This window comes from Eucyclogobius newberryi, unplaced genomic scaffold, assembly GCF_026437365.1.
Source record: "Eucyclogobius newberryi isolate DKJ021-1_F unplaced genomic scaffold, fEucNew1.0.hap1 SCAF_8, whole genome shotgun sequence".
NCBI lineage: Eukaryota > Metazoa > Chordata > Actinopteri > Gobiiformes > Gobiidae > Eucyclogobius > Eucyclogobius newberryi.
In genome coordinates, this window is record NW_027316500.1 from 34470659 (window position 1) to 34496701 (window position 26043).

The 26043-nt window shown below is 49.6% G+C and overlaps 2 protein-coding genes across 4 annotated transcripts in view; both read left to right on the forward strand.

Moving 5' to 3' along the window:
* The window catches only part of birc6 (baculoviral IAP repeat containing 6), a 143109-nt gene extending 131618 nt beyond the window's left edge, over positions 1 to 11491 (forward strand). For all 3 annotated transcript variants that reach the window (XM_072436816.1, XM_072436817.1, XM_072436818.1), the window contains exons 70-74: positions 1703 to 1864; positions 2385 to 2462; positions 5907 to 6095; positions 8205 to 8339; positions 11176 to 11491. In XM_072436816.1, coding sequence (XP_072292917.1) covers positions 1703 to 1864; positions 2385 to 2462; positions 5907 to 6095; positions 8205 to 8339; positions 11176 to 11340 — 729 coding nt within the window. In that variant the 3' untranslated portion in view covers positions 11341 to 11491. The remainder of the gene's footprint in view (positions 1 to 1702; positions 1865 to 2384; positions 2463 to 5906; positions 6096 to 8204; positions 8340 to 11175) is intronic.
* A 1219-nt stretch (positions 11492 to 12710) lies between these two features.
* eno4 (enolase 4) overlaps positions 12711 to 26043 on the forward strand; it is a 20167-nt gene continuing 6834 nt past the window's right edge. The window contains exons 1-3 of the mRNA XM_072436348.1: positions 12711 to 13090; positions 14207 to 14420; positions 15820 to 15922. Coding sequence (XP_072292449.1) covers positions 13006 to 13090; positions 14207 to 14420; positions 15820 to 15922 — 402 coding nt within the window. The 5' untranslated portion in view covers positions 12711 to 13005. The remainder of the gene's footprint in view (positions 13091 to 14206; positions 14421 to 15819; positions 15923 to 26043) is intronic.

The window sequence follows — 26043 nt, forward strand, 5'->3', positions numbered from 1 at the left end:
GAGCCTTGAGTCGGACCTTGAGTCATGAGCCTTGAGTCGGACCTTGAGCCTTGAGTCGGACCTTGAGCCTTGAGTCGGACCTCGAGTCTTGAGCCTTGAGTCGGACCTTGAGCCTTGAGTCGGACCTTGAGTCATGAGCCTTGAGTCGGACCTTGAGCCTTGAGTCGGACCTTGAGTCTTGAGTCGGACCTTGAGTCTGGAGCCTTGAGTCGGACCTTGAGCCTTGAGTCGGACCTTGAGTCATGAGCCTTGAGTCGGACCTTGAGCCTTGAGTCGGACCTTGAGTCTTGAGCCTTGAGTCGGGTCTTGAGCCTTGAGTCGGACCTTGAGCCTTGAGTTGTTGGACCTTGAGTCTTGAGCCTTGAGTCGGACCTTGAGCCTTGAGTCGGACCTTGAGTCTTGAGCCTTGAGTCGGACCTTGAGCCGGGTCTGTTCTGGTTTATGGTCTGGTGTGTGTGCTCTGCTGTTTCTCATGTGTTTGTGTCCAGCTCAGACTCACTGACATTTAGTGACCATCTCTCACCTCGCTCTGATTAATGCTCCTCCTGCTCCAAATGTCAAACCACAAAAGCAGAAACCAGCAACGTGACCAGGAAACGCCTCTAAACCTCTAAACCTATAAACCTCTAAACCTCGCCGTGTACGAGATCGTCCTGGGAACCAAACACTGGAGGCAAATCTAGCCTTGAATATAAAACCTCCTGAGATCGATCTGAGCGAGTCACAAAGACGTTTAGTAATTCCAGTGTGTGTGAGGGGCGTGGCTAAAGCTAGTGTGTGAGGGGCGTTGCTAAAGCTAGTGTGTGTGTGAGGGGCGTGGCTAAAGCTAGTGTGTGTGTGAGGGGCGTGGCTAAAGCTAGTGTGTGTGAGGGGCGTGGCTAAAGCTAGTGTGTGTGAGGGGCGTGGCTAAAGCTAGTGTGTGTGAGGGGCGTGGTGTTTGATGCTTTGGCTTTGGATCATGTCAGACGCTTTATGACCTGGAAATATCAGATTGTGGCTCTTGACAAAGCGAGTGCCGTGCGGCCATAAACAGGAAACAGCTGTTGCTAACGTGCTTTGCTAGCTTTGTGTTGCTAAGGCTTCACATAGTCGTTAGCATCAGTGGAAACACTGCGCTTTAGCACGAGATCAAGTCAGAGTTTGGACTGAAGAAGAGTTCTCAGTCACAAAATATATCACACTACTGCCTTTACTACCTTTAGACCTGGTTTAGTCCAAATTTCCTGTCAAACGCTGCAGCCCTCTTCCATGGCCACGCCCTCTTCCATGGCCACGCCCTCTTCCATGGTCACGCCCTCTTCCATGGTCACGCCCTCTTCCATGGTCACGCCCTCTTCCATGGTCACGCCCTCTTCCATGGTCACACCCTCCATGACCACGCCTTCCATGGTCACGCCCTCTTCCATGGTCACGCCCCCTTCCATGGTCACGCCCCCTTCCATGGTCACGCCCTCTTCCATGGTCACGCCCTCCATGACCACAACCTCTTCCATGACCACGCCCTCTTCCATGGTCACGCCCTCTTCCATGGTCACGCCCTTCATGGTGGATCCTCCTGGATGTCTCACGTGTCTTCATCGTCCCCCCTCATGTGTCCACCAGGTGCTGATCACGGGCCCGGCAGACACGCCCTCCATGGTCACGCCCTCTCTGAACACACGCTCTGTCTCTCGATGTCTTACGTGTCTTTATCGTCCACCAGGTGCTGATCACGGGCCCCGCGGACACGCCCTACGCTAACGGCTGCTTTGAGTTCGACGTGTACTTTCCTCAGGACTATCCCAACTCCCCGCCGCTGGTCAACCTGGAGACCACCGGGGGCCACAGCGTGCGCTTCAACCCCAACCTCTACAACGACGGCAAGGTCAGTGCTACTCGCCCATCACGCTGACCAGTGTCCTTGAAGCCCGGTGCACGGGTCAGGACCTTTGACCCTGAAGCCCGGTGCACGGGTCAGGACCTTTGACCCTGAAGCCCGGTGCACGGGTCAGGACCTTTGACCTTGAAGCCCGGTGCACGGGTCAGGACCTTTGACCTTGCAGCCCGGTGCACGGGTCAGGACCTTTGACCCTGAAGCCCGGTGCACGGGTCAGGACCTTTGACCCTGAAGCCCGGTGCACGGGTCAGGACCTTTGACCTTGAAGCCCGGTGCACGGGTCAGGACCTTTGACCCTGAAGCCCGGTGCACGGGTCAGGACCTTTGACCCTGAAGCCCGGTGCACGGGTCAGGACCTTTGACCCTGAAGCCCGGTGCATGGGTCAGGACCGAAGCCGCTGTGGCGTGATATCAGTGTGATCTGTGATGTCTGCTGAAGCTGCGTGAGACGACCTGATCGCGTTCATCCAACCACAGCTGATTCACCTTTGACCTTGTGTTTCCTCAGGTGTGTTTAAGCATCCTGAACACGTGGCACGGTCGACCGGAGGAGAAGTGGAACCCGCACACGTCCAGCTTCCTCCAGGTGAAACACTGTTAGAAACAAACGGCACAGAAACAAACAAACACCTGGTTTAGACCTGGTTCAGTCCTGGTTTAGTCCTGGTTTAGACCTCGTTTAGTCCTGGTTTAGACCTCGTTCAGTCCTGGTTTAGACCTGGTTTAGTCCTGGTTTAGACCTGGTTTAGACCTGGTTTGGACTTGGTTTAGACCTCGTTCAGTCCTGGTTTAGACCTGGTTTGGACCTGGTTTAGACCTGGTTTAGACCTGGTTTGGACCTGGTTTAGACCTGGTTTGGACTTGGTTTAGACCTCGTTCAGTCCTGGTTTAGACCTGGTTTAGTCCTGGTTTAGACCTGGTTTAGATCTGGTTCAGTCCTGGTTTAGACCTGGTATAGATCTGGTTTAGACCTGGTTTAGACCTGGTTTAGACCTGGTTTGGACTTGGTTTAGACCTCGTTCAGTCCTGGTTTAGACCTGGTTTAGTCCTGGTTTAGACCTGGTTTAGACCTGGTTTGGACTTGGTTTAGACCTCGTTCAGACCTGGTTTAGTCCTGGTTTAGACCTGGTTTAGACCTGGTTTAGTCCTGGTTTAGACCTGGTTTAGTCCTGGTTTAGACCTGGTTTGGACTTGGTTTAGACCTCGTTCAGTACTGGTTTAGACCTGGTTTAGTCCTGGTTTAGACCTGGTTTAGATCTGGTTCAGTCCTGGTTTAGACCTGGTATAGATCTGGTTTAGACCTGGTTTAGACCTGGTTTAGACCTGGTTTGGACTTGGTTTAGACCTCGTTCAGTCCTGGTTTAGACCTGGTTTAGACCTGGTTTGGACCTGGTTTAGACCTGGTTTGGACCTGGTTTAGACCTGGTTCAGTCCTGGTTTAGACCTGGTTTAGACCTGGTTTAGTCCTGGTTTAGACCTGGTTTAGTCCTGGTTTAGTCCTGGTTTAGTCCTGGTTTAGACCTGGTTTAGATCTGGTTCAGACCTGGTTTAGTCCTGGTTTAGTCCTGGTTTAGTCCTGGTTTAGACCTGGTTTAGATCTGGTTCAGTCCTGGTTTAGACCTGGTTTAGTCCTGGTTTAGTCCTGGTTTAGACCTGGTTTAGATCTGGTTCAGTCCTGGTTTAGACCTGGTTTAGTCCTGGTTTAGACCTGGTTTAGTCCTGGTTTAGACCTGGTTGGTGGCTGTGGCTCTGGTCCAGTCGTCTCTTGCAGACGGGGGACGTCCTCTTTGTCCTTCACTTTTAATGGACTCGTTAATAAAGAAATATTATGGGATGTTTTTACGAAGCCAAATCTTTGTCTCGACGACGTTTTGGATTTAAACATAAACAATTCTTCTGTTTTCAAGTTTCACATTGAATCTTTCACTTCACCTTCTGAACTTGGGACCGCTCCTGGTGTGGGGCCCCTCTAAAGTCCCCTGTGTTGCAGCTCCTGGTGTGGGGCCCCTCTAAAGTCCCCTGTGTTGCAGCTCCTGGTGTGGGGCCCCTCTAAAGTCCCCTGTGTTGCAGCTCCTGGTGTGGGGCCCCTCTAAAGTCCCCTGTGTTGCAGCTCCTAGTGTGGGGCCCCTCTAAAGTCCCCTGTGTTGCAGCTCCTGGTGTGGGGCCCCTCTAAAGTCCCCTGTGTTGCAGCTCCTGGGGTGGGGCTCCTCTAAAGTCCCCTGTGTTGCAGCTCCTGGTGTGGGGCCCCTCTAAAGTCCCCTGTGTTGCAGCTCCTGGTGTGGGGCCCCTCTAAAGTCCCCTGTGTTGCAGCTCCTGGTGTGGGGCCCCTCTAAAGTCCCCTGTGTTGCAGCTCCTGGTGTGGGGCCCCTCTAAAGTCCCCTGTGTTGCAGCTCCTAGTGTGGGGCCCCTCTAAAGTCCCCTGTGTTGCAGCTCCTGGTGTGGGGCCCCTCTAAAGTCCCCTGTGTTGCAGCTCCTGGGGTGGGGCTCCTCTAAAGTCCCCTGTGTTGCAGCTCCTGGTGTGGGGCCCCTCTAAAGTCCCCTGTGTTGCAGCTCCTGGTGTGGGGCCCCTCTAAAGTCCCCTGTGTTGCAGCTCCTGGTGTGGGGCCCCTCTGAAGTCCCCTGTGTTGCAGCTCCTGGTGTGGGGCCCCTCTAAAGTCCCCTGTGTTGCAGCTCCTGGTGTGGGGCCCCTCTAAAGTCCCCTGTGTTGCAGCTCCTGGTGTGGGGCCCCTCTAAAGTCCCCTGTGTTGCAGCTCCTGGTGTGGGGCCCCTCTAAAGTCCCCTGTGTTGCAGGTGCTGGTGTGGGGCCCCTCTAAAGTCCCCTGTGTTGCAGCTCCTGGTGTGGGGCCCCTCTAAAGTCCCCTGTGTTGCAGCTCCTGGTGTGGGGCCCCTCTAAAGTCCCCTGTGTTGCAGGTGCTGGTGTGGGGCTCCTCTAAAGTCCCCTGTGTTGCAGCCCCTGGTGTGGGGCCCCTCTAAAGTCCCCTGTGTTGCAGCTCCTGGTGTGGGGCCCCTCTAAAGTCCCCTGTGTTGCAGCTCCTGGTGTGGGGCCCCTCTAAAGTCCCCTGTGTTGCAGGTGCTGGTGTGGGGCTCCTCTAAAGTCCCCTGTGTTGCAGCTCCTAGTGTGGGGCCCCTCTAAAGTCCCCTGTGTTGCAGCTCCTGGTGTGGGGCCCCTCTAAAGTCCCCTGTGTTGCAGCTCCTGGTGTGGGGCTCCTCTAAAGTCCCCTGTGTTGCAGCTCCTGGTGTGGGGCCCCTCTAAAGTCCCCTGTGTTGCAGCTCCTGGTGTGGGGCCCCTCTAAAGTCCCCTGTGTTGCAGCTCCTGGTGTGGGGCCCCTCTAAAGTCCCCTGTGTTGCAGCTCCTGGTGTGGGGCCCCTCTAAAGTCCCCTGTGTTGCAGGTGCTGGTGTGGGGCCCCTCTAAAGTCCCCTGTGTTGCAGCTCCTGGTGTGGGGCCCCTCTAAAGTCCCCTGTGTTGCAGCTCCTGGTGTGGGGCCCCTCTAAAGTCCCCTGTGTTGCAGGTGCTGGTGTGGGGCTCCTCTAAAGTCCCCTGTGTTGCAGCCCCTGGTGTGGGGCCCCTCTAAAGTCCCCTGTGTTGCAGCTCCTGGTGTGGGGCCCCTCTAAAGTCCCCTGTGTTGCAGCTCCTGGTGTGGGGCCCCTCTAAAGTCCCCTGTGTTGCAGGTGCTAGTGTGGGGCTCCTCTAAAGTCCCCTGTGTTGCAGCTCCTAGTGTGGGGCCCCTCTAAAGTCCCCTGTGTTGCAGCTCCTGGTGTGGGGCCCCTCTAAAGTCCCCTGTGTTGCAGCTCCTGGTGTGGGGCTCCTCTAAAGTCCCCTGTGTTGCAGCTCCTGGTGTGGGGCCCCTCTAAAGTCCCCTGTGTTGCAGCTCCTGGTGTGGGGCCCCTCTAAAGTCCCCTGTGTTGCAGCTCCTGGTGTGGGGCCCCTCTAAAGTCCCCTGTGTTGCAGCTCCTGGTGTGGGGCCCCTCTAAAGTCCCCTGTGTTGCAGCTCCTGGTGTGGGGCCCCTCTAAAGTCCCCTGTGTTGCAGGTGCTGGTGTCGGTCCAGTCCCTGATCCTGGTGGCAGAGCCGTACTTTAATGAGCCGGGATACGAGCGCTCCAGAGGAACTCCCAGTGGAACTCAGAGCTCCAGAGAATACGACGGGAACATTCGCCAAGCGACGGTCAAGTGGGCCATGCTCGAGCAGATGAGGAACGCCACGCCCTGCTTCAAGGAGGTCAGAGCCCCTGTAGGCCACGCCCTGCTTCAAGGAGGTCAGAGCCCCTGTAGGCCACGCCCTGCTTCAAGGAGGTCAGAGCCCCTGTAGGCCACGCCCTGCTTCAAGGAGGTCAGAGCCCCTGTAGGCCACGCCCTGCTTCAAGGAGGTCAGAGCCCCTGTAGGCCACGCCCTGCTTCAAGGAGGTCAGAGCCCCTGTAGGCCACGCCCTGCTTCAAGGAGGTCAGAGCCCCTATAGGCCACGCCCTGCTTCAAGGAGGTCAGAGACTTTCAGAGACCCAGAAGGCCACGCCCGGTCCTGATGCGGCGTTCTCCACGTTGAACACGACGTTGATCACGTGGCGTTCTCCACGTCAACGTGGCGTTCTCTCACCTTCAGCTCGACGCGGCGTTTAAACTGAACATTTGTCACGTTTACGCTCGGCCCTCGCTGACCTTCACACGTTACAGATTTGTGCCGTTTTAATACTTTTACCATAAATAAAGGTCGATCAGTGTTTTGTCCAAGGTTGGCGTGGCGACCGCTCCTCTCTCCCAGGGCCCGGGGCCATAAATCCCCCCTGCGTTTGGCCCCGAGGAGACAGACGAGGAAAGAGATATACATGTGTGTTTGTGCGAGAGATGGATGAGACTGAACGGGAAAGTAATCTGAGACACGACAGAAGCAGAAACAAATGAACCAGTGTGAAGATGAGAAAAGGGGGAGGAGAGAGGAGGGAGGAGCAGGGGGGAGGGGATGGGTGAAAGGGAAAAGGACGAAGAGTCCCGGTTCAGCCCCTTGTTAGTCCCGGTTCAGCCCCTTGTTAGTCCCGGTTCAGCCCCTTGTTAGTCCCGGTTCAGCCCCTTGTTAGTCCCGGTTCAGCCCCTTGTTAGTCCCGGTTCAGCCCCTTGTTAGTCCCGGTTCAGCCCCTTGTTAGTCCCGGTTCAGCCCCTTGTTAGTCCCGGTTCAGCCCCTTGTTAGTCCCGGTTCAGCCCCTTGTTAGTCCCGGTTCAGCCCCTTGTTAGTCCCGGTTCAGCCCCTCTTTAGTGATTGTTTTCAGCCTCATTTGAACTGCTCCTGCGAGTGAAACGCCTGGACTTCAGTCGCCAGAGCCAGAGCTCTGAATACTGATGCTGCTGCCTCCATGGCAACGGTTTCCAGGGCAGACGGGTGCGGGTTGACCATAGCGACAGTTGCCAGGGAGGAGGGTCATGGGGGAGGAGTTATTACAGATGAGGCCAGAGTGGAGATCAGAGCTGAGACGAGCGCCACCGTCTGAGAGAAGACTGTAATGACAGAGGCCACGCAGAGGCCAGGCAGAGGCCAGGCAGAGGTCAGGCAGAGGTCAGGCAGAGGCCACGCAGAGGTCAGGCAGAGGCCACGCAGAGGCCACGCAGAGGCCAGGCAGAGGCCAGGCAGAGGTCAGGCAGAGGTCAGGCAGAGGCCACGCAGAGGTCAGGCAGAGGCCACGCAGAGGCCACGCAGAGGCCACGCAGAGGCCACGCAGAGGCCACGCAGAGGTCAGGCAGAGGTCAGGCAGAGGTCAGGCAGAGGCCACGCAGAGGTCAGGCAGAGGCCACGCAGAGGCCACGCAGAGGCCACGCAGAGGTCAGGCAGAGGCCACGCAGAGGCCACGCAGAGGCCACGCAGAGGCCAGGCAGAGGTCAGGCAGAGGCCAGGCAGAGGCCAGGCAGAGGCCAGGCAGAGGCCAGGCAGAGGCCAGGCAGAGGTCAGGCAGAGGCCAGGCAGAGGTCAGGCAGAGGCCAGGCAGAGGCCAGGCAGAGGCCAGGCAGAGGCCAGGCAGAGGTCAGGCAGAGGCCAGGCAGAGGTCAGGCAGAGGCCAGGCAGAGGCCAGGCAGAGGTCAGGCAGAGGTCAGGCAGAGGCCAGGCAGAGGCCAGGCAGAGGCCAGGCAGAGGTCAGGCAGAGGCCAGGCAGAGGCCAGGCAGAGGCCAGGCAGAGGTCACGCAGAGGTCACGCAGAGGCCAGGCAGAGGCCAGGCAGAGGCCAGGCAGAGGCCAGGCAGAGGTCAGGCAGAGGCCAGGCAGAGGCCAGGCAGAGGCCACGCAGAGGTCGCTCCACGTGGACAATAATCCGTGAATTCATCTTAACGTTTCTCTTTGGATTTCAGGTGATCCATAAGCACTTTTACCTGAAGCGCGCTGAGATCCTGTCCCAGTGCGAGGAGTGGATCACCGACATCCAGCAGTACAGCAGCGACAAGCGAGTGGGCCGGACCATGAGCCACCACGCCGCCGCACTAAAGGTAACACGCTAATGTGGGCCGGACCATGAGCCACCACGCCGCCGCACTAAAGGTAACACGCTAATGTGGGCCGGACCATGAGCCACCACGCCGCCGCACTAAAGGTAACACGCTAATGTGGGCCGGACCATGAGCCACCACGCCGCCGCACTAAAGGTAACACGCTAATGTGGGCCGGACCATGAGCCACCACGCCGCCGCACTAAAGGTAACACGCTAATGTGGGCCGGACCATGAGCCACCACGCCGCCGCACTAAAGGTAACACGCTAATGTGGGCCGGACCATGAGCCACCACGCCGCCGCACTAAAGGTAACACGCTAATGTGGGCCGGACCATGAGCCACCACGCCGCCGCACTAAAGGTAACACGCTAATGTGGGCCGGACCATGAGCCACCACGCCGCCGCACTAAAGGTAACACGCTAATGTGGGCCGGACCATGAGCCACCACGCCGCCGCACTAAAGGTAACCTCTGTAAACCTCCATAAACCTCTGACCTCTGACCCTTCAGTCTTCAGATTTCTAGAACATGATCTGAAATGTCCCGGGTCTTTAATCCTTTATGACCCTCGTTAAAGATCCGTGCACATGTTTATTCTCGCCGCTCGGCCCCTTCTCGCCGCTCGGCCCCTTCTCGCCGCTCGGCCCCTTCTCGCCGCTCGGCCCCTTCAGGCCGCTCGGCCCCTTCTCGCCGCTCGGCCCCTTCAGGCCGCTCGGCCCCTTCAGACACTCCTCCTCACGCCTCGTACAGACTCATTAGTTGTAGAAATGGAACATTACTGTTGTAAACGGGTGAAGCTGGTGCAAACGTGGCACTAACATGAGCTCCAGGGGCCCACACCATGAGGGGCCCACACCATGAGGGGCCCACACCATGAGGGGCCCACACCATGAGGGGCCCACACCATGAGGGGCCCACACCATGAGGGGCCCACACCATGAGGTCGCGCTTTCTGAGAATGTTTAGTTTATGATATTTGAAAAATGGGAAACATTGTTTTCACTTCCTCCTCCTCCTCCTCCTTTTCCTCCTCCTTTTCCTCTTCCTCCTTTTCCTCTTCCTCCTTTTCCTCTTCCTCCTCTTCCTCCTTTTCCTCTTCCTCCTCTTCCTCCTCCTCCTTTTCCTCCTCCTCCTTTTCCTCCTCCTCCTCCTTTTCCTCCTCCTTTTCCTCTTCCTTTTCCTCCTCCTCTTCCTCCTCTTCCTCTTCCTCCTCTTCCTCCTTTTCCTCTTCCTCCTCTTCCTCCTCCTCCTTTTCCTCTTCCTCCTCCTCTTCCTCCTCCTCTTCCTCCTCTTCCTCTTCCTCCTCTTCCTCCTCCTCCTTTTCCTCTTCCTCCTCCTCTTCCTCCTCCTCCTCCTCCTCCTCTTCCTTCTCCTCTTCCTTCTCCTCTTCCTCCTCCTCCTCTTCCTCCTCCTCCTCCTTTTCCTCTTCCTCCTCTTCCTCCTCTTCCTCCTCCTCCTCCTCCTCCTCCTCTTCCTTCTCCTCTTCCTTCTCCTCTTCCTCCTCCTCCTCCTCTTCCTCCTCCTCCTCCTTTTCCTCTTCCTCCTCTTCCTCCTTTTCCTCTTCCTCTTCCTCCTCCTTTTCCTCTTCCTCTTCCTCCTCTCCCTCCTCCTCTTCCTCCTCCTCCTCCATTTCCTCTTCCTCCTCCTCCTCCTCTTCCTCCTCCTCCTCCATTTCCTCTTCCTCCTCCTCCTCCTTTTCCTCCTCCTTTTCCTCTTCCTCTTCCTTTTCCTCCTCCTCTTCCTCCTCTTCCTCTTCCTCCTTTTCCTCTTCCTCCTCTTCCTCCTCCTCCTTTTCCTCTTCCTCCTCCTCTTCCTCCTCCTCCTCCTCCTCCTCCTCCTCTTCCTTCTCCTCTTCCTTCTCCTCTTCCTCCTCCTCCTCTTCCTTCTCCTCCTCCTTTTCCTCTTCCTCCTCTTCCTCCTCCTCCTTTTCCTCTTCCTCCTCTTCCTCTTCCTCCTCTTCCTCCTTTTCCTCTTCCTCCTCCTCTTCCTCTTCCTCCTCCTTTTCCTCTTCCTCTTCCTCCTCTCCCTCCTCCTCTTCCTCCTCCTCCTCTTCCTCCTCTTCCTCCTCCTCCTCCATTTCCTCTTCCTCCTCTTCCTCCTTTTCCTCTTCCTCCTCCTCTTCCTCTTCCTCCTCCTTTTCCTCTTCCTCCTCCTCCTCCTCCTCCTCCTCCTCCTCCCCCCCTACAGAGTGACATCACATGTTATATGGAGGGTAAAATGTTTCATTTTACAACATTTTGTCATCACGATCAACAAGGTCAATGACACATGTCATATGTGTCACAGCGTAACCGTAGCGATGACAAAAGCTCTCATGTTATTGGAGAAATCACCAGAACATGTTTATACTTTATATTTTTACAAACTCCTTCAAAAGAGTTTAGTTTGATGAACCTGAAGTTTGGTGAGACTCTTCAGGTTCGACCATCAGAGTCTGATCGTCGTCTTCTCTTTGCTTTACATATGAAGGGAAAAGTTAGAATAACATTTGTATAACTTTTGTTGGTCCCTGAAGAATATAAAGTATAAACATGTTCTGGTGATTTCTCCAATAACATGAGAGCTTTTGTCATCGCTACGGTTACGCTGTGACACATATGACATGTGTCATTGACCTTGTTGATCGTGATGACAAGATGGAATTTTGTGCCAAATGTAGTAAAATGAAACATATAACATGTGATGTCACTCTGGAGGTGCAGGAGGTGTCAAAGGTCATTTGGGCGCCTCCTCGACCTAAATCAAACTTAATGTTGGGCCGATACTAAACGCTTGTGATCGTTGATGTTTTGTTCAGGTTTTGACCCGTTTTTGTCCCTCTTCGTCCCGCAGAGACACAGTGCCCAGCTGAGGGAGGAGCTTCTCAAACTCCCGTGTCCCGACGGCCTCGAACCCGACGCCGACGAATTCGCCGACAAGAGCTCCGCCCTCCTCGCCGATCTGACCAACCAGGATGCGGAGAAGGCCGGTGGTAGCCACGACGACGGCGCCTTGTGAACCTGGGACACAAACGCGACAGAAACGAGCGAACTCTCCGCCTCCTCCGGGACGCTCGACCTTTGACCTTTGTCCATATTTGTATGTAAAGATCATCATCGCGGGGAAACCACGAAATAAAGTCCCTGAAGAATTTTATTTACCTGTAAAAGAGTGTAAACATTTTGTGAGGAAACCATGACGACGGCGTGTAACATAAGTCAGAGTCTAAAGGGAGCGGCCGTCACCAGGAACCACCTTTGTTTTCTTTGTTTTTTCTTAATTTTGGGACAAATATTTAAATTAAAAAAAGTTTAGGATTAAGAACGTGGCGTTTTTTTGGGTCTAAAGTTTGACACGAGAAATAAAATGGTTTTAACTCAAGGTAAAGTTCAACCAAGTCAAAGAAAAGCTACAAAGTGGCAAAATGGAGGATTTAAACCAGGACTAAACCGGGACTAAACCGGGACTAAACCGGGTCTAAACCGGGTCTAAACCGGGTCTAAACCGGGACTAAACCGGGACTAAACCGGGTCTAAACCACGTCTAAACCGGGTCTAAACCGGGTCTAAACCGGGTCTAAACCAGGTCTAAACCGGGTCTAAACCGGGTCTAAACCGGATTCAGTCGTCGTTCATTTAGAAAATCTTTTCAGGAGCAAATGAACTGTAACATAATTTTACATTTTATTCATTGTACAACAAAACGGCAACGGTTAAGCCCCGCCCCTTTGTGGTAAGTACCGCCCCTTTGTGGTAAGCCCCGCCCCTTCGCAATAAGCCCCGCCTCTTCACATTTCGCCGTAAGGAGCTGCACATTTCTATTTAAATATTCAACACTTAAGAATGACTGACATTTTAATGAAGCTGCGTGTGTCTAATCAGCATGTGGGCGGGGCTAGGGGGTAGGTGAAAACACTTCAGATACAGGACAATCCAGGAGTGACTGAAACACAACTTTGACACAACGAACCGTCTGTAACGAGGTAAAGGCTCATTAAATACACAATATACAGTATTTTCCCTTTAAACACAACAGTCACAGTGACTGTGTTTTATGAGAGAATATCTTGTACAATGTCTCTGCTGTCACCGCTCATCATCCTCACGAGCAGGTGCTGGGTTCGACTCCCGGGCCACGTCCTGCCCCAGGGCACAAGGGAAATGCCAAAAGGTGTTTTATGTGTTCATCAGTTCAAAGGGTTCTGTCGGATGCCCTCCCGTCCTGTGAAACTCACTGTTTAACGTGAAGTGTTTTTATGATTGAATATGTGACGTTTTAGCAAATGTGATCGGCCATTTCTACAAATCATAAAAGAATCATGATTTATGTCCATGAAAACACCTCGTGCTTTTACTGTGAAAAGCCTGGGCTCCCAGAGTGCACCGCGGCAGTGCGCATGGCAGCTCTGCACGTGGTCAAAGCATAAACACCCGGCTCCAGACGCGAGCTCTACCCGGACATTAGCACTGTTTCCCGGCTCCAGCTCCGGCTCCAGACCCCACCCGGCTCCAGACGCGAGCTCTACCCGGACATTAGCACTGTTTCCCGGCTCCAGCTCCGGCTCCAGACCCCGGGCCTGACGTGGCTCCAGACCCCGGGCCTGACGTGGCTCCAGACCCCGGGCCTGACGTGGCTCCAGACCCCGGGCCTGACGTGGCTCCGTGCGGCCGGACAGGAGGCGCGATGCTGGGCTTGGAGCTCGCGGTGCTCCGGGGCTTCTTGACCCAAAGTGAGGCCGCGCAGTGGAAGCAGCTGCTCAGCCTCGGAGGTGAGACTTCAGAGGACGCGTTAAGGTTTATGCTGCAAAGTTCTTGTGACAAATATATTTGGAATTTTGATTTGACGAGTATTAATCCTAAAGTTGTCACTTCGGATGTGACGCCAAACTCCGGGCTGAAAAGTGTTGATTTAAAGATAAAATCTGTTCAAACTCCTCAGACTGCGACAGAAGACGAGGCTCTTGGTTTTTACAGACAAATACTTTAGTTTTGTACAGTTCGGGCTAAATATAATCATGATAATGAGGTTCGTGATTATGAGGTTAAAAGAACAGAAGTCCCGCCCACCGCTCAGTGTCTGCTGACGTCACACTTTCTCTTACACACGTCACTCTTTATTTTACCTTCATCAAGAGAGTCACGTGTTTAAAACGATGATCCGGGACCAGCCAGCCTCAGGCACACCGGTCACATGTGACACTCGGTGATCTACATGTCCAGGACTAAAGCTCATGACGTCATCAAAACAAGTTTATCTCTGGTCCAACATAAAGCCAAGGTACGTGACCTTTGACCCTGAGAGGTCATCCTGCTGTCCGGCCCCTTCGGAGGGACGTGTTTTGTAAGATGCACAAAGCACAGCTGCTAAAGTGCACGCAATCAGGCCCGAAGCGCTCGCTCCAAACTCTCTCCTCTTGTGCACGTTTAGTGTAGGAAAATTGAACATTACCGTTGTAAACCGCCTTGTTTTAGTCCCGGCTCCGCCCTGTTTTAGTCCCGGCTCCGCCCTGTTATAGTCCCGGCTCCGCCCTGTTTTAGACCCGGCTCCGCCCTGTTATAGTCCCGGCTCCGCCCTGTTTTAGACCCGGCTCCGCCCTGTTATAGTCCCGGCTCCGCCCTGTTTTAGACCCGGCTCCGCCCTGTTTTAGTCCCGGCTCCGCCCTGTTTTAGTCCCGGCTCCGCCCTGTTATAGTCCCGGCTCCGCCCTGTTTTAGACCCGGCTCCGCCCTGTTTTAGACCCGGCTCCGCCCTGTTTTAGTCCCGGCTCCGCCCTGTTTTAGTCCCGGCTCCGCCCTGTTTTAGTCCCAGCTCCGCCCTGTTTTAGTCCCAGCTCCGCCCGGGTCCAGACCTGCTTCTGTGGTTGGGTTAAAGCTCTTGTCCTGCAGATGTGGGTCCTCTGCTGGAGCTGTTTTTCGGAGGAGACTTCCGAGGCGTCCTCCAGAGTCCACTGGTCCAGGGTCTGCTGTGTGGAGACAGCGGCCATGTTGGAGAGGGGACAGGCGGCAGCCATGTTGGAGAGGGCACAGACCTGGAGACTCACCTGGAGAAGAGGATGAAGCGTTACCTGAGCTCAGCCCCAGAGGACGAGCACGAACACAGGTAACACCGGGAGTCGAACCCACAACCTGCTCACTGAGAGGACACAGAGAAACCACTCTGAGCTCACACTGTGCCACTCGCTGTTTTCAGCTGGCTTTTCCCCCCAAGGAGCAGAACATTCTTTATGAAACATTAATAATTCAGAAGCTGCTCCTCGTTCTGTTAGAGATTAATTAGAGTTTATTGTGTAGAGAAAAGATCAAAGATGAGCCCAGTTTCACCCGCTTATGTAGTCCTGCTTTAGACCCGCTTTAGTCCCGCTTTAGTTCCGCTTTAGACCCGCTTTAGACCCGCTTTAGACCTGCTTTAGTCCTGCTTTAGACCTGCTTTAGTCCTGCTTTAGTCCTGCTTTAGTCCCGCTTTAGTCCTGCTTTAGTCCTGCTTTAGTCCTGCTTTAGTCCTGCTTTAGTCCTGCTTTAGTCCTGCTTTAGTCCCGCTTTAGTCCTGCTTTAGTCCTGCTTTAGACCCGCTTTAGTCCCGCTTTAGTCCTGCTTTAGTCCTGCTTTAGTCCTGCTTTAGTCCCGCTTTAGTCCCCGCTTTAGTCCTGCTTTAGACCTGCTTTAGTCCTGCTTAGTCCTGCTTTAGTCCTGCTTTAGACCTGCTTTAGTCCTGCTTTAGTCCTGCTTTAGACCTGCTTTAGTCCTGCTTTAGACCTGCTTTAGACCTGCTTTAGTCCTGCTTTAGTCCTGCTTTAGACCTGCTTTAGTCCTGCTTTAGTCCTGCTTTAGTCCTGCTTTAGTCCTGCTTTAGTCCTGCTTTAGACCTGCTTTAGACCTGCTTTAGTCCTGCTTTAGACCTGCTTTAGTCCTGCTTTAGTCCTGCTTTAGACCCGCTTTAGTCCCGCTTTAGTCCCGCTTTAGTCCCGCTTTAGTCCTGCTTTAGACCTGCTTTAGTCCTGCTTTAGTCCTGCTTTAGTCCTGCTTTAGTCCTGCTTTAGACCTGCTTTAGTCCTGCTTTAGTCCTGGTTTAGTCCTGGTTTAGTCCTGCTTTAGACCTGCTTTAGTCCTGCTTCAGTCCTGGTTTAGTCCTGCTTTAGTCCTGCTTTAGTCCAGCTTTAGTCCAGCTTTAGTCCTGTTTAGTCCTGGTTTAGTCCTGCTTTAGACCTGCTTTAGTCCTGCTTTAGTCCAGCTTTAGTCCAGCTTTAGTCCTGCTTTAGTCCTGCTTTAGTCCAGCTTTAGTCCAGCTTTAGTCCTGCTTTAGACCTGCTTTAGTCCAGCTTTAGTCCAGCTTTAGTCCTGCTTTAGTCCTGCTTTAGTCCTGCTTTAGTCCAGCTTTAGTCCAGCTTTAGTCCTGCTTTAGACCTGCTTTAGTCCAGCTTTAGTCCAGCTTTAGTCCAGCTTTAGTCCTGCTTTAGTCCTGCTTTAGTCCAGCTTCAGTTTCTTTTCTCCTCCTGTTTCAGAGAGCTGGTTCTCCTGCTCGTGGCCGTCTCTTCTCTTCAGATGTTTGCTCAGAACAACTGGACTGGACCTTCACTGGAGCTTCAGGAGGAGAGTCTGAGACAGGTTCTCTCTCTACTCTCTCATAACTCTCTCTCTCTCATATCTCTCTCTCTCTCATAACTCTCTCTCTCATAACTCTCTCTCTCTCATAACTCTCTCTTCTCTCATAACTCTCTCTCTCTCTCATAACCTCTCTCTCTCTCATAACTCTCTCTCTCTCTCATAACTCTCTCTCTCTCTCATAACTCTCTCTCTCTCTCATAACTCTCTCTCTCTCTCATAACTCTCTCTCTCTCATAACTCTCTCTCTTCATAACTCTCTCTCTCATAACTCTCTCTCTCTCATAACTCTCTCTCTCTCATAACTCTCTCTCTCTCATAACTCTCTCTCTCTCATAACTCTCTCTCTCTCATAACTCTCTCTCTCTCATAACTCCTCTCTCTCTCATAACTCCTCTCTCTCTCATAACTCTCTCTCTCTCATTAACTCTCTCTCTCTCATAACTCTCTCTCTCTCATAACTCTCTCTCTCTACTCTCTCTCTCATAACTCTCCTCTCTCATAACTCTCTCTCTCTCTCATAACTCTCTCTCTCTCTCATAACTCTCTCTCTCTCTCATAACTCTCTCTCTCATAACTCTCTCTCTCATACTCTCTCTCTCTCATAACTCTCTCTCTCTCATAACTCTCTCTCATCTCTCTCATTAACTCTCTCTCTCTCTCATAACTCTCTCTCTCTCATAACTCTCTCTCTCATAACTCTCTCTCTCATAACTCTCTCTCTCTCATAACTCTCTCTCTCTCATAACTCTCTCTCTCTCATAACTCTCTCTCTCTCATAACTCTCTCCTCTCTCATAACTCTCTCTCTCTCTCATAACTCTCTCTCTCTCTCATAACTCTCTCTCTCTCATAACTCTCTCTCTCTCATAACTCTCTCTCTCTCATAACTCTCTCTCTCTCATAACTCTCTCTCTCTCTCATAACTCTCTCACTCTCTCAACCTCTCTCTCTCACTCATAACTCTCTCTCTCTCTCATAACTCTCTCTCTCTCATAACTCTCTCTCTCTCATCTCATATCTCTCTCTCATAACTCTCTCTCTCTCAAATCTCTCTCTCTCATAACTCTCTCTCTCTCTCACAACATCTCTCTCTCTCTCTCTCATAACTCTCTCTCTCTCATATCTCCTCTCTCTCTCTCATAACTCTCTCTCTCATAACTCTCTCTCATAACTCTCTCTCGCATACTCTCTCTCTCTCATATCTCCTCTCTCTCTCATAACTCTCAATCTCTCCTCTCTCTCATAACTCTCTCTCTCATATCTTCTATCTCTCTCTCTCTCTCATATCTCTCTCTCTCATATCTCCTCTCTCTCTCTCTCATAACTCTCTCTCTCTCATAACTCTCTCTCTCTCATAACTCTCTCTCTCATAACTCTCTCTCTCATAACTCTCTCTCTCATAACTCTCTCTCTCATAACTCTCTCTCTCTCATATCTCTCTCAATACTCTCTCTCATATCTCTCTCTCTCTCTCTCATATCTCTCTCTCTCTCATAACTCTCTCTCTCTCATAACTCTCTCTCTCTCATAACTCTCTCTCTCTCTCATAAACTCTCTCTCTCATAACTCTCTCTCTCTCTCATAACTCTCTCTCTCATAACTCTCTCTCTCATAACTCTCTCTCATAACTCTCTCTCTCTCATATCTCTCTCAATACTCTCTCTCATATCTCTCTCTCTCTCTCATATCTCTCTCTCTCTCATAACTCTCTCTCTCTCATAACTCTCTCTCTCTCATAACTCTCTCTCTCTCTCATAACTCTCTCTCTCATATCTCTCTCTCTCTCATAACTCTCTCTCTCTCTCATAACTCTCTCTCTCTCTCATAACTCTCTCTCTCTCATAACTCTCTCTCTCTCATAACTCTCTCTCTCTCATAACTCTCTCTCTCTCATATCTCCTGTCTCTCTCTCTCTCATATCTCCTCTCTCTCTCTCTCATAACTCTCTCTCTCTCATAACTCTCTCTCTCTCTCATAACTCTCTCTCTCTCATAACTCTCTCTCTCTCTCATATCTCCCTCTCTCTCTCCTCTCTCTCATCCTCTCTCTCTCTCTCTCTCTCTCTCATATCTCCTCTCTCTCTCTCTCTCATAACTCTCTCTTCTCATATCTCTCTCTCTCATATCTCTCTCTCTCTCATATCTCTCTCTCTCTCTCATAACTCTCTCTCTCTCTCTCATAACTCTCTCTCTCTCATAACTCTCTCTCTCTCTCTCATAACCTCTCTCTCTCTCATAACTCTCTCTCTCTCATAACTCTCTCTCGCTCATAACTCTCTCTCTCTCATAACTCTCTCTCTCTCTCTCATAACTCTCTCTCTCTCATAACTCTCTCTCTCTCTCTCATAACTCTCTCTCTCTCATAACTCTCTCTCTCTCATACTCTCTCTCTCTCATAACTCTCTCTCTCTCATAACTCTCTCTCTCTCATAACTCTCTCTCTCATAACTCTCTCTCTCTCATAACTCTCTCTCGCTCATAACTCTCTCTCTCATAACTCTCTCTCTCTCGCTCATAACTCTCTCTCTCTCATAACTCTCTCTCTCTCTCTCATAACTCTCTCTCTCTCATAACTCTCTCTCTCTCATAACTCTCTCTCTCTCATACCTCTCTCTCTCTCATAACTCTCTCTCTCTCACTCTCTCTCTCTCATAACTCTCTCTCTCATAACTCTCTCTCTCTCTCATAACTCTCTCTCTCTCATAACTCTCTCTCTCTCATAACTCTCTCTCTCTCTCTCATAACTCTCTCTCTCTCATAACTCTCTCTCTCTCATAACTCTCTCTCGCTCATATAACTCTCTCTCTCTCTCTCATTCTCCTCTCTCTCTCTCTCTCTGAAACTCTCTCCTCTCTCATAACTCTCTCTCTCTCAAAACTCTCTCTCTCTCATAACTCTCTCTCTCTCATATCTCTCTCTCTCATAACTCTCTCTCTCTCATAACTCTCTCTCTCTCATAACTCTCTCTCTCTCATAACTCTCTCTCTCTCATAACTCTCTCTCTCTCTCTCATAACTCTCTCTCTCATAACTCTCTCTCTCATAACTCTCTCTCTCTCTCATAACTCTCTCTCTCTCATAACTCTCTCTCTCTCATAACTCTCTCTCTCTCATAACTCTCTCTCTCTCTCATAACTCTCCTCTCTCTCATAACTCTCTCTCTCTCTCTCATAACTCTCTCTCTCTCTCTCATAACTCTCTCTCTCATAACTCTCTCTCTCTAATAACTCTCTCTCTCAATTAACTCTCTCTCTCATAACTCTCTCATAACTCTCTCGCATAACTCTCTCTCTCTCATATCACTCTCTCTCTCATAACTCTCATAACTCTCATATCTCTCTCTCTCTCTCTCTCTCTCTCTCTCTCTCATATCTCTCTCTCTCATAACTCTCTCTCTCTCATATCTCCTCACTCTCTCTCTCTCTCTCTCATAACTCTCATATCTCTCTCTCTCTCTCTCTCTCTCTCTCTCATATCTCTCTCTCTCTCTCATAACTCTCTCTCTCTCATAACTCTCTCTCTCTCATAACTCTCTCTCTCTCATAACTCTCTCTCTCATAACTCTCTCTCTCTCATATCTCCTCTCTCTCTCATAACTCTCTCTCTCATAACTCTCTCTCTCTCATAACTCTCTCTCTCTCATAACTCTCTCTCTCTCATATCGCTCTCTCTCTCATATCTCTCTCTCTCTCATAACTCTCTCTCTCATAACTCTCTCTCTCTCATAACTCGCTCTCTCTCTCATAACTCTCTCTCTCTCATAACTCTCTCTCTCTCATACTCTCTCTCTCTCTCTCTCATAACTCTCTCTCTCTCTCATAACTCTCTCTCTCATAACTCTCTCTCTCTCTCTCATAACTCTCTCTCTCTCATAACTCTCTCTCTCTCTCTCTCTCATAACTCTCTCTCTCTCTCTCTCATAACTCTCTCTCTCTCTCTCATAACTCTCTCTCTCATAACTCTCTCTCTCATAACTCTCTCTCTCATAACTCTCTCTCTCATAACTCTCTCTCTCATAACTCTCTCTCTCTCATATCTCCTCTCTCTCTCTCTCTCTCTCTCTCATAACTCTCTCTCTCATAACTCTCTCTCTAATAACTCTCTCTCTCTCATAACTCTCTCTCTCATAACTCTCTCTCATATCTCCTCTCTCTCTCTCTCTCTCTCTCTCTCTCTCATAACTCTCTCTCTCATAACTCTCTCTCTCTAATAACTCTCTCTCTCTCGCATAACTCTCTCTCTCTCTCTCTCTCATAACTCTCTCTCATATCTCCTCTCTCTCTCTCTCTCTCTCTCATAACTCTCTCTCTCATAACTCTCTCTCTCTAATAACTCTCTCTCTCTCTCATAACTCTCTCTCTCATAACTCTCTCTCATAACTCTCTCTCATAACTCTCTCTCTCTCTCTCATAACTCTCTCTCAATCTCTCTCTCTCTCATATCTCTCTCTCTCTCATAACTCTCTCTCTCTCATAACTCTCTCTCTCTAATATCTCTCTCTCTCTCTCATAACTCTCTCTCTCATAACTCTCTCTCGCATAACTCTCTCTCTCATATCTCCTCTCTCTCTCTCATAACTCTCATATCTCTCTCTCCTCTCTCTCTCAACTCTCTCTCATATCTCTCTCTCTCATACTCTCTCTCTCTCATAACTCTCTCTCTCTCTCTCATAACTCTCTCTCTCATAACTCTCTCTCTCTCATAACTCTCTCTCATACTCTCTCTCTCATAACTCTCTCTCTCATACTCTCTCTCTCATAACTCTCTCTCTCTCATATCTCCTCTCTCTCTCATATCTCCTCTCTCTCTCTCTCATATCTCCTCTCTCTCTCTCTCTCTCTCATAACTCTCTCTCATAACTCTCTCTCATCTCCTCTCTCTCATACTCTCTCTCTCTCATCTCTCTCTCTCATATCTCTCTCTCTCTCATAACTCTCTCTCTCATAACTCTCTCTCTCATAACTCTCTCTCTCATAACTCCTCTCTCTCTCTAACTCTCTCTCTCTCTCTCATAACTCTCTCTCTCTCCTCTCTCATAACTCTCTCTCTCATAACTCTCTCTCTCTCATAAACTCTCACTCATCTCTCAAACTCTCTCAACTCTCTCTCTCTCATAACTCTCTCTCTCTCATCACTCTCTCTCATAACCTCTCTCTCTCATAACTCTCTCTCTCATAACTCTCTCTCTCTCTCACACTCAAAACTCTCTCTCTCTCATAACTCACTCTCTCATAACTCTCTCTCTCTCTCATAACTCTCTCTCTCATCTCTCACTCTCTCTACTCTCTCTCTCTCATAACTCTCTCTCTCTCATAACTCTCTCTCTCTCATAACACTCTCACTCAAACTCTCTCACTCATAACTCTCTCTCTCTCAAACTCTCTCTCTCTCATCACTCTCTCTCTCATAACTCTCTCTCTCATACTCTCTCTCTCTCTCATAACTCTCTCTCTCACCTCCTCTCTCATCAAACTCTCTCTCTCATAACTCACTCTCACTCTCACTCACTCTCACAACACTCACTCACTCTCATAACTCTCTCTCTCATAACTCTCTCTCTCTCTCATAACTCTCTCTCTCACTCACATCTCTCTCTCACTCACACACTCTCACTCTCATCACTCTCTCTCTCATAACTCACTCTCTCTCTCATAACTCTCACTCTCACTCAACTCTCTCTCTCTCATAACTCTCTCTCATAACTCTCACTCTCCAACTCACTCACTCTCACTCTCTCTCTCAAACTCTCTCTCTCACACACTCTCACACAACTCTCTCTCTCTCACTATCACACTCACACTCTCTCACAACTCTCTCTCTCATAACTCTCACTCTCTCATAACTCTCTCTCTCTCATAACTCTCTCTCTCTCAACACTCTCTCTCTCTCATCTCTCTCTCTCTCATCTCTCATACTCTCTCTCTCTCATAACCTCTCTCTCTCTCATAACTCTCTCTCTCTCACTCTCACTCTCTCTCATAACTCTCTCACTCTCTCTCATAACTCTCTCTCTCTCACTCATAACTCTCTCTCACATCACTATCTCTCTCTCACTCACACTCTCAAACTCTCTCTCTCTCTCATAACTCTCTCTCTCATACTCTCTCTCTCTCATAACTCTCTCTCTCTCTCACATCACTCTCTCTCTCAAAACTCTCTCTCTCTCATAACTCTCTCTCTCATAACTCTCTCTCTCTCAAACCTCTCTCACTCTCAAACACTCTCACTCACATAACACTCACTCTCTCATCACACTCACACTCACAAACTCTCCTCTCTCTCTCTCATCAACTCCACTCTCTCACTCTCTCTCATCACACACTCTCTCTCACTCCTCTACTCTCATACCTCTCTCTCTCTCATCCTACTCTCAACTCTCTCACTCAAAACTCTCACTCACTCTCACTCAACTCACACTCTCTCTCTCTCTCTCTCTCTCTCTCTCTCATACCTCTCTCTCTCATAACTCTCTCTCTCTCTCCATAACTCTCTCTCTCATAACTCTCTCTCTCTCATAACTCTCTCTCTCTCTCATAACTCTCTCTCTCTCATAACTCTCTCTCTCTCAAAACTCTCTCTCTCTCTCATAACTCTCTCTCTCTCATAACACTCTCTCTCTCTCATAACTCTCTCTCTCAACTCTCACTCTCAACACTCTCTCTCATAACACACTCTCTCACTCTCTCTCTCTCATAACTCTCTCTCTCATCCTCTCATAACTCTCTCTCTCACTCTCACTCTCTCTCTCTCTCATAACTCTCTCTCTCTCATACTCCTCTCTCTCTCCATACTCTCTCTCTCTCAAAACTCTCACTCTCTCTCATAACTCTCCTCTCTCTCTCATAACTCTCTCTCTCTCAACTCTCCTCTCTCTCTCTCTCATACTCTCTCTCTCTCTCTAACTCTCTCTCTCATAACTCTCTCTCTCATAACTCTCTCTCTCATAACTCTCTCTCTCATAACTCTCTCTCTCATAACTCTCTCTCTCTCTCTCCATAACTCTCTCTCTCATATCTCTCTCTCTCTCTCTCACTCTCATAACTCTCTCTCTCATAACTCTCTCTCTCAACTCTCTCTCTCATAACTCTCTCTCTCATAACTCTCTCTCATAACTCTCTCTCCTCACTCTCTCAACTCTCTCTCATCTCTCTCTCTCTCTCATATCTCTCTCTCTCTCATATCTCTCTCTCTCATAACTCTCTCTCTCTCATAACTCTCTCTCTCTCTCATAACTCTCTCTCTCTCTCATAACTCTCTCTCTCTCATATCTCTCTCTCTCAACTCTCTCTCTCTCATAACTCTCTCTCTCATAACTCTCTCTCTCATAACTCTCTCTCTCTCACTCTCTCTCTCTCATAACTCTCTCTCTCATAACTCTCTCTCTCTCATAACTCTCTCTCTCTCTCATAACTCTCTCTCTCTCTCATCTCTCTCTCTCTCTCATATCTCTCTCTCTCTCATAACTCTCTCTCTCTCATAACTCTCTCTCTCTCATAACTCTCTCTCTCTCATAACTCTCTCTCATAACTCTCTCTCATAACTCTCTCTCTCATAACTCTCTCTCTCTCATATCTCTCTCTCTCTCATATCTCTCTCTCTCTCATAACTCTCTCTCTCTCATAACTCTCTCTCATACTCTCTCTCTCATAACTCTCTCTCTCTCATAACTCTCTCTCTCATAACTCTCTCTCATAACTCTCTCTCTCTCATAACTCTCTCTCTCTCATAACTCTCTCTCATATCTCTCTCTCTCTCATAACTCTCTCTCTCTCATAACTCTCTCTCTCTCATAACTCTCTCTCTCTCTCATATCTCTCTCTCTCTCATAACTCTCTCTCTCATAACTCTCTCTCTCTCATACTCTCTCTCTCTCATAACTCTCTCTCTCTCATAACTCTCTCTCTCTCTCATAACTCTCTCTCTCTCTCATAACTCTCTCTCTCTCATAACTCTCTCTCATATCTCTCTCTCTCTCATATCTCTCTCTCTCATAACCTCTCTCTCTCTCATAACTCCTCTCTCATAACTCTCTCCTCTCATAACTCTCTCTCTCTCATAACTCTCTCTCATATCTCTCTCTCTCTCATACTCTCTCTCTCTCATAACTCTCTCTCTCTCATAACTCTCTCTCTCATAACTCTCTCTCTCTCTCTCATAACTCTCTCATAACTCTCTCTCATATCTCTCTCTCTCTCATATCTCTCTCTCTCTCATAACTCTCTCTCTCTCATAACTCTCTCTCTCTCATAACTCTCTCTCTCATATCTCTCTCTCTCATAACTCTCTCTCTCTCATAACTCTCTCTCATATCTCTCTCTCTCTCATATCTCTCTCTCTCTCATAACTCTCTCTCTCTCTCATAACTCTCTCTCTCATAACTCTCTCTCTCTCTCTCATAACTCTCTCTCATATCTCTCTCTCTCTCATATCTCTCTCTCTCTCATATCTCTCTCTCTCTCATAACTCTCTCTCTCATAACTCTCTCTCTCTCATAACTCTCTCTTTCTCATAACTCTCTCTCTCTCATAACTCTCTCTCTCATACTCTCTCTCATAACTCTCTCTCATATCTCTCTCTCTCTCTCATATCTCTCTCTCTCTCATAACTCTCTCTCTCTCTCATAACTCTCTCTCTCTCATAACTCTCTCTCTCATAACTCTCTCTCTCTCTCATAACTCTCTCTCATACTCTCTCTCATATCTCTCTCTCTCTCATATCTCTCTCTCTCTCATATCTCTCTCTCTCTCATAACTCTCTCTCTCTCATAACTCTCTCTCTCTCATAACTCTCTCTCTCTCTCATAACTCTCTCTCTCATAACTCTCTCTCTCTCATAACTCTCTCTCTCTCATAACTCTCTCTCTCTCATAACTCTCTCTCTCTCATAACTCTCTCTCTCTCTCTCATATCTCCTCTCTCTCTCATCTCCTCTCTCTCTCTCTCTCTCTCTCTCATACTCTCCTCTCTCTCTCTCTCTCTCATAACTCTCTCTCTCTCATATCTCTCTCTCTCTCATAACTCTCTCTCTCTCTCATATCTCTCTCTCTCTCATATCTCTCTCTCTCTTCATAACTCTCTCTCTCTCATAACTCTCTCTCTCTCTCATAACTCTCTCTCTCTCTCATAACTCTCTCTCTCTCATAACTCTCTCTCTCTCATAACTCTCTCTCTCTCATAACTCTCTCTCTCTCATATCTCCTCTCTCTCTCTCATATCTCCTCTCTCTCTCTCTCTCTCTCTCTCTCTCTCATAACTCTCTCTCTCTCATAACTCTCTCTCTCTCATATCTCTCTCTCTCTCATACTCTCTCTCTCTCATAACTCTCTCTCTCTCATAACTCTCTCTCTCTCATAACTCTCTCTCTCTCTCTCATAACTCTCTCTCTCTCTCATAACTCTCTCTCTCTCTCATAACTCTCTCTCTCTCTCTCATAACTCTCTCTCTCTCATAACTCTCTCTCTCTCTCATAACTCTCTCTCTCTCTCATAACTCTCTCTCTCTCTCTCTCTCATATCTCTCTCTCTCATAACTCTCTCTCTCTCTCTCATAACTCTCTCTCTCTCTCATAACTTCTCTCTCTCTCTCATAACTCTCTCTCTCATAACTCTCTCTCTCTCTCATAACTCTCTCTCTCTCTCATAACTCTCTCTCTCTCTCTCATAACTCTCTCTCTCTCTCTCATAACTCTCTCTCATAACTCTCTCTCTCATAACTCTCTCTCTCATAACTCTCTCTCTCATATCTCCTCTCTCTCTCTCTCTCATAACTCTCTCTCTCTCTCTCTCTCATAACTCTCTCTCTCTCTCTCATATCTTCTCTCTCTCTCTCATAACTCTCTCTCATAACTCTCTCTCTCTCTCTCATAACTCTCTCTCTCTCTCTCTCATAACTCTCTCTCTCTCTCTCATAACTCTCTCTCTCTCTCATAACTCTCTCTCATAACTCTCTCTCTCATAACTCTCTCTCTCATAACTCTCTCTCTCATATCTCCTCTCTCTCTCTCTCTCATAACTCTCTCTCTCATAACTCTCTCTCTCTAATAACTCTCTCTCTCTCTCATACTCTCTCTCTCATAACTCTCTCTCGCATAACTCCTCTCTCTCTCTCTCTCTCTCTCTCTCTCTC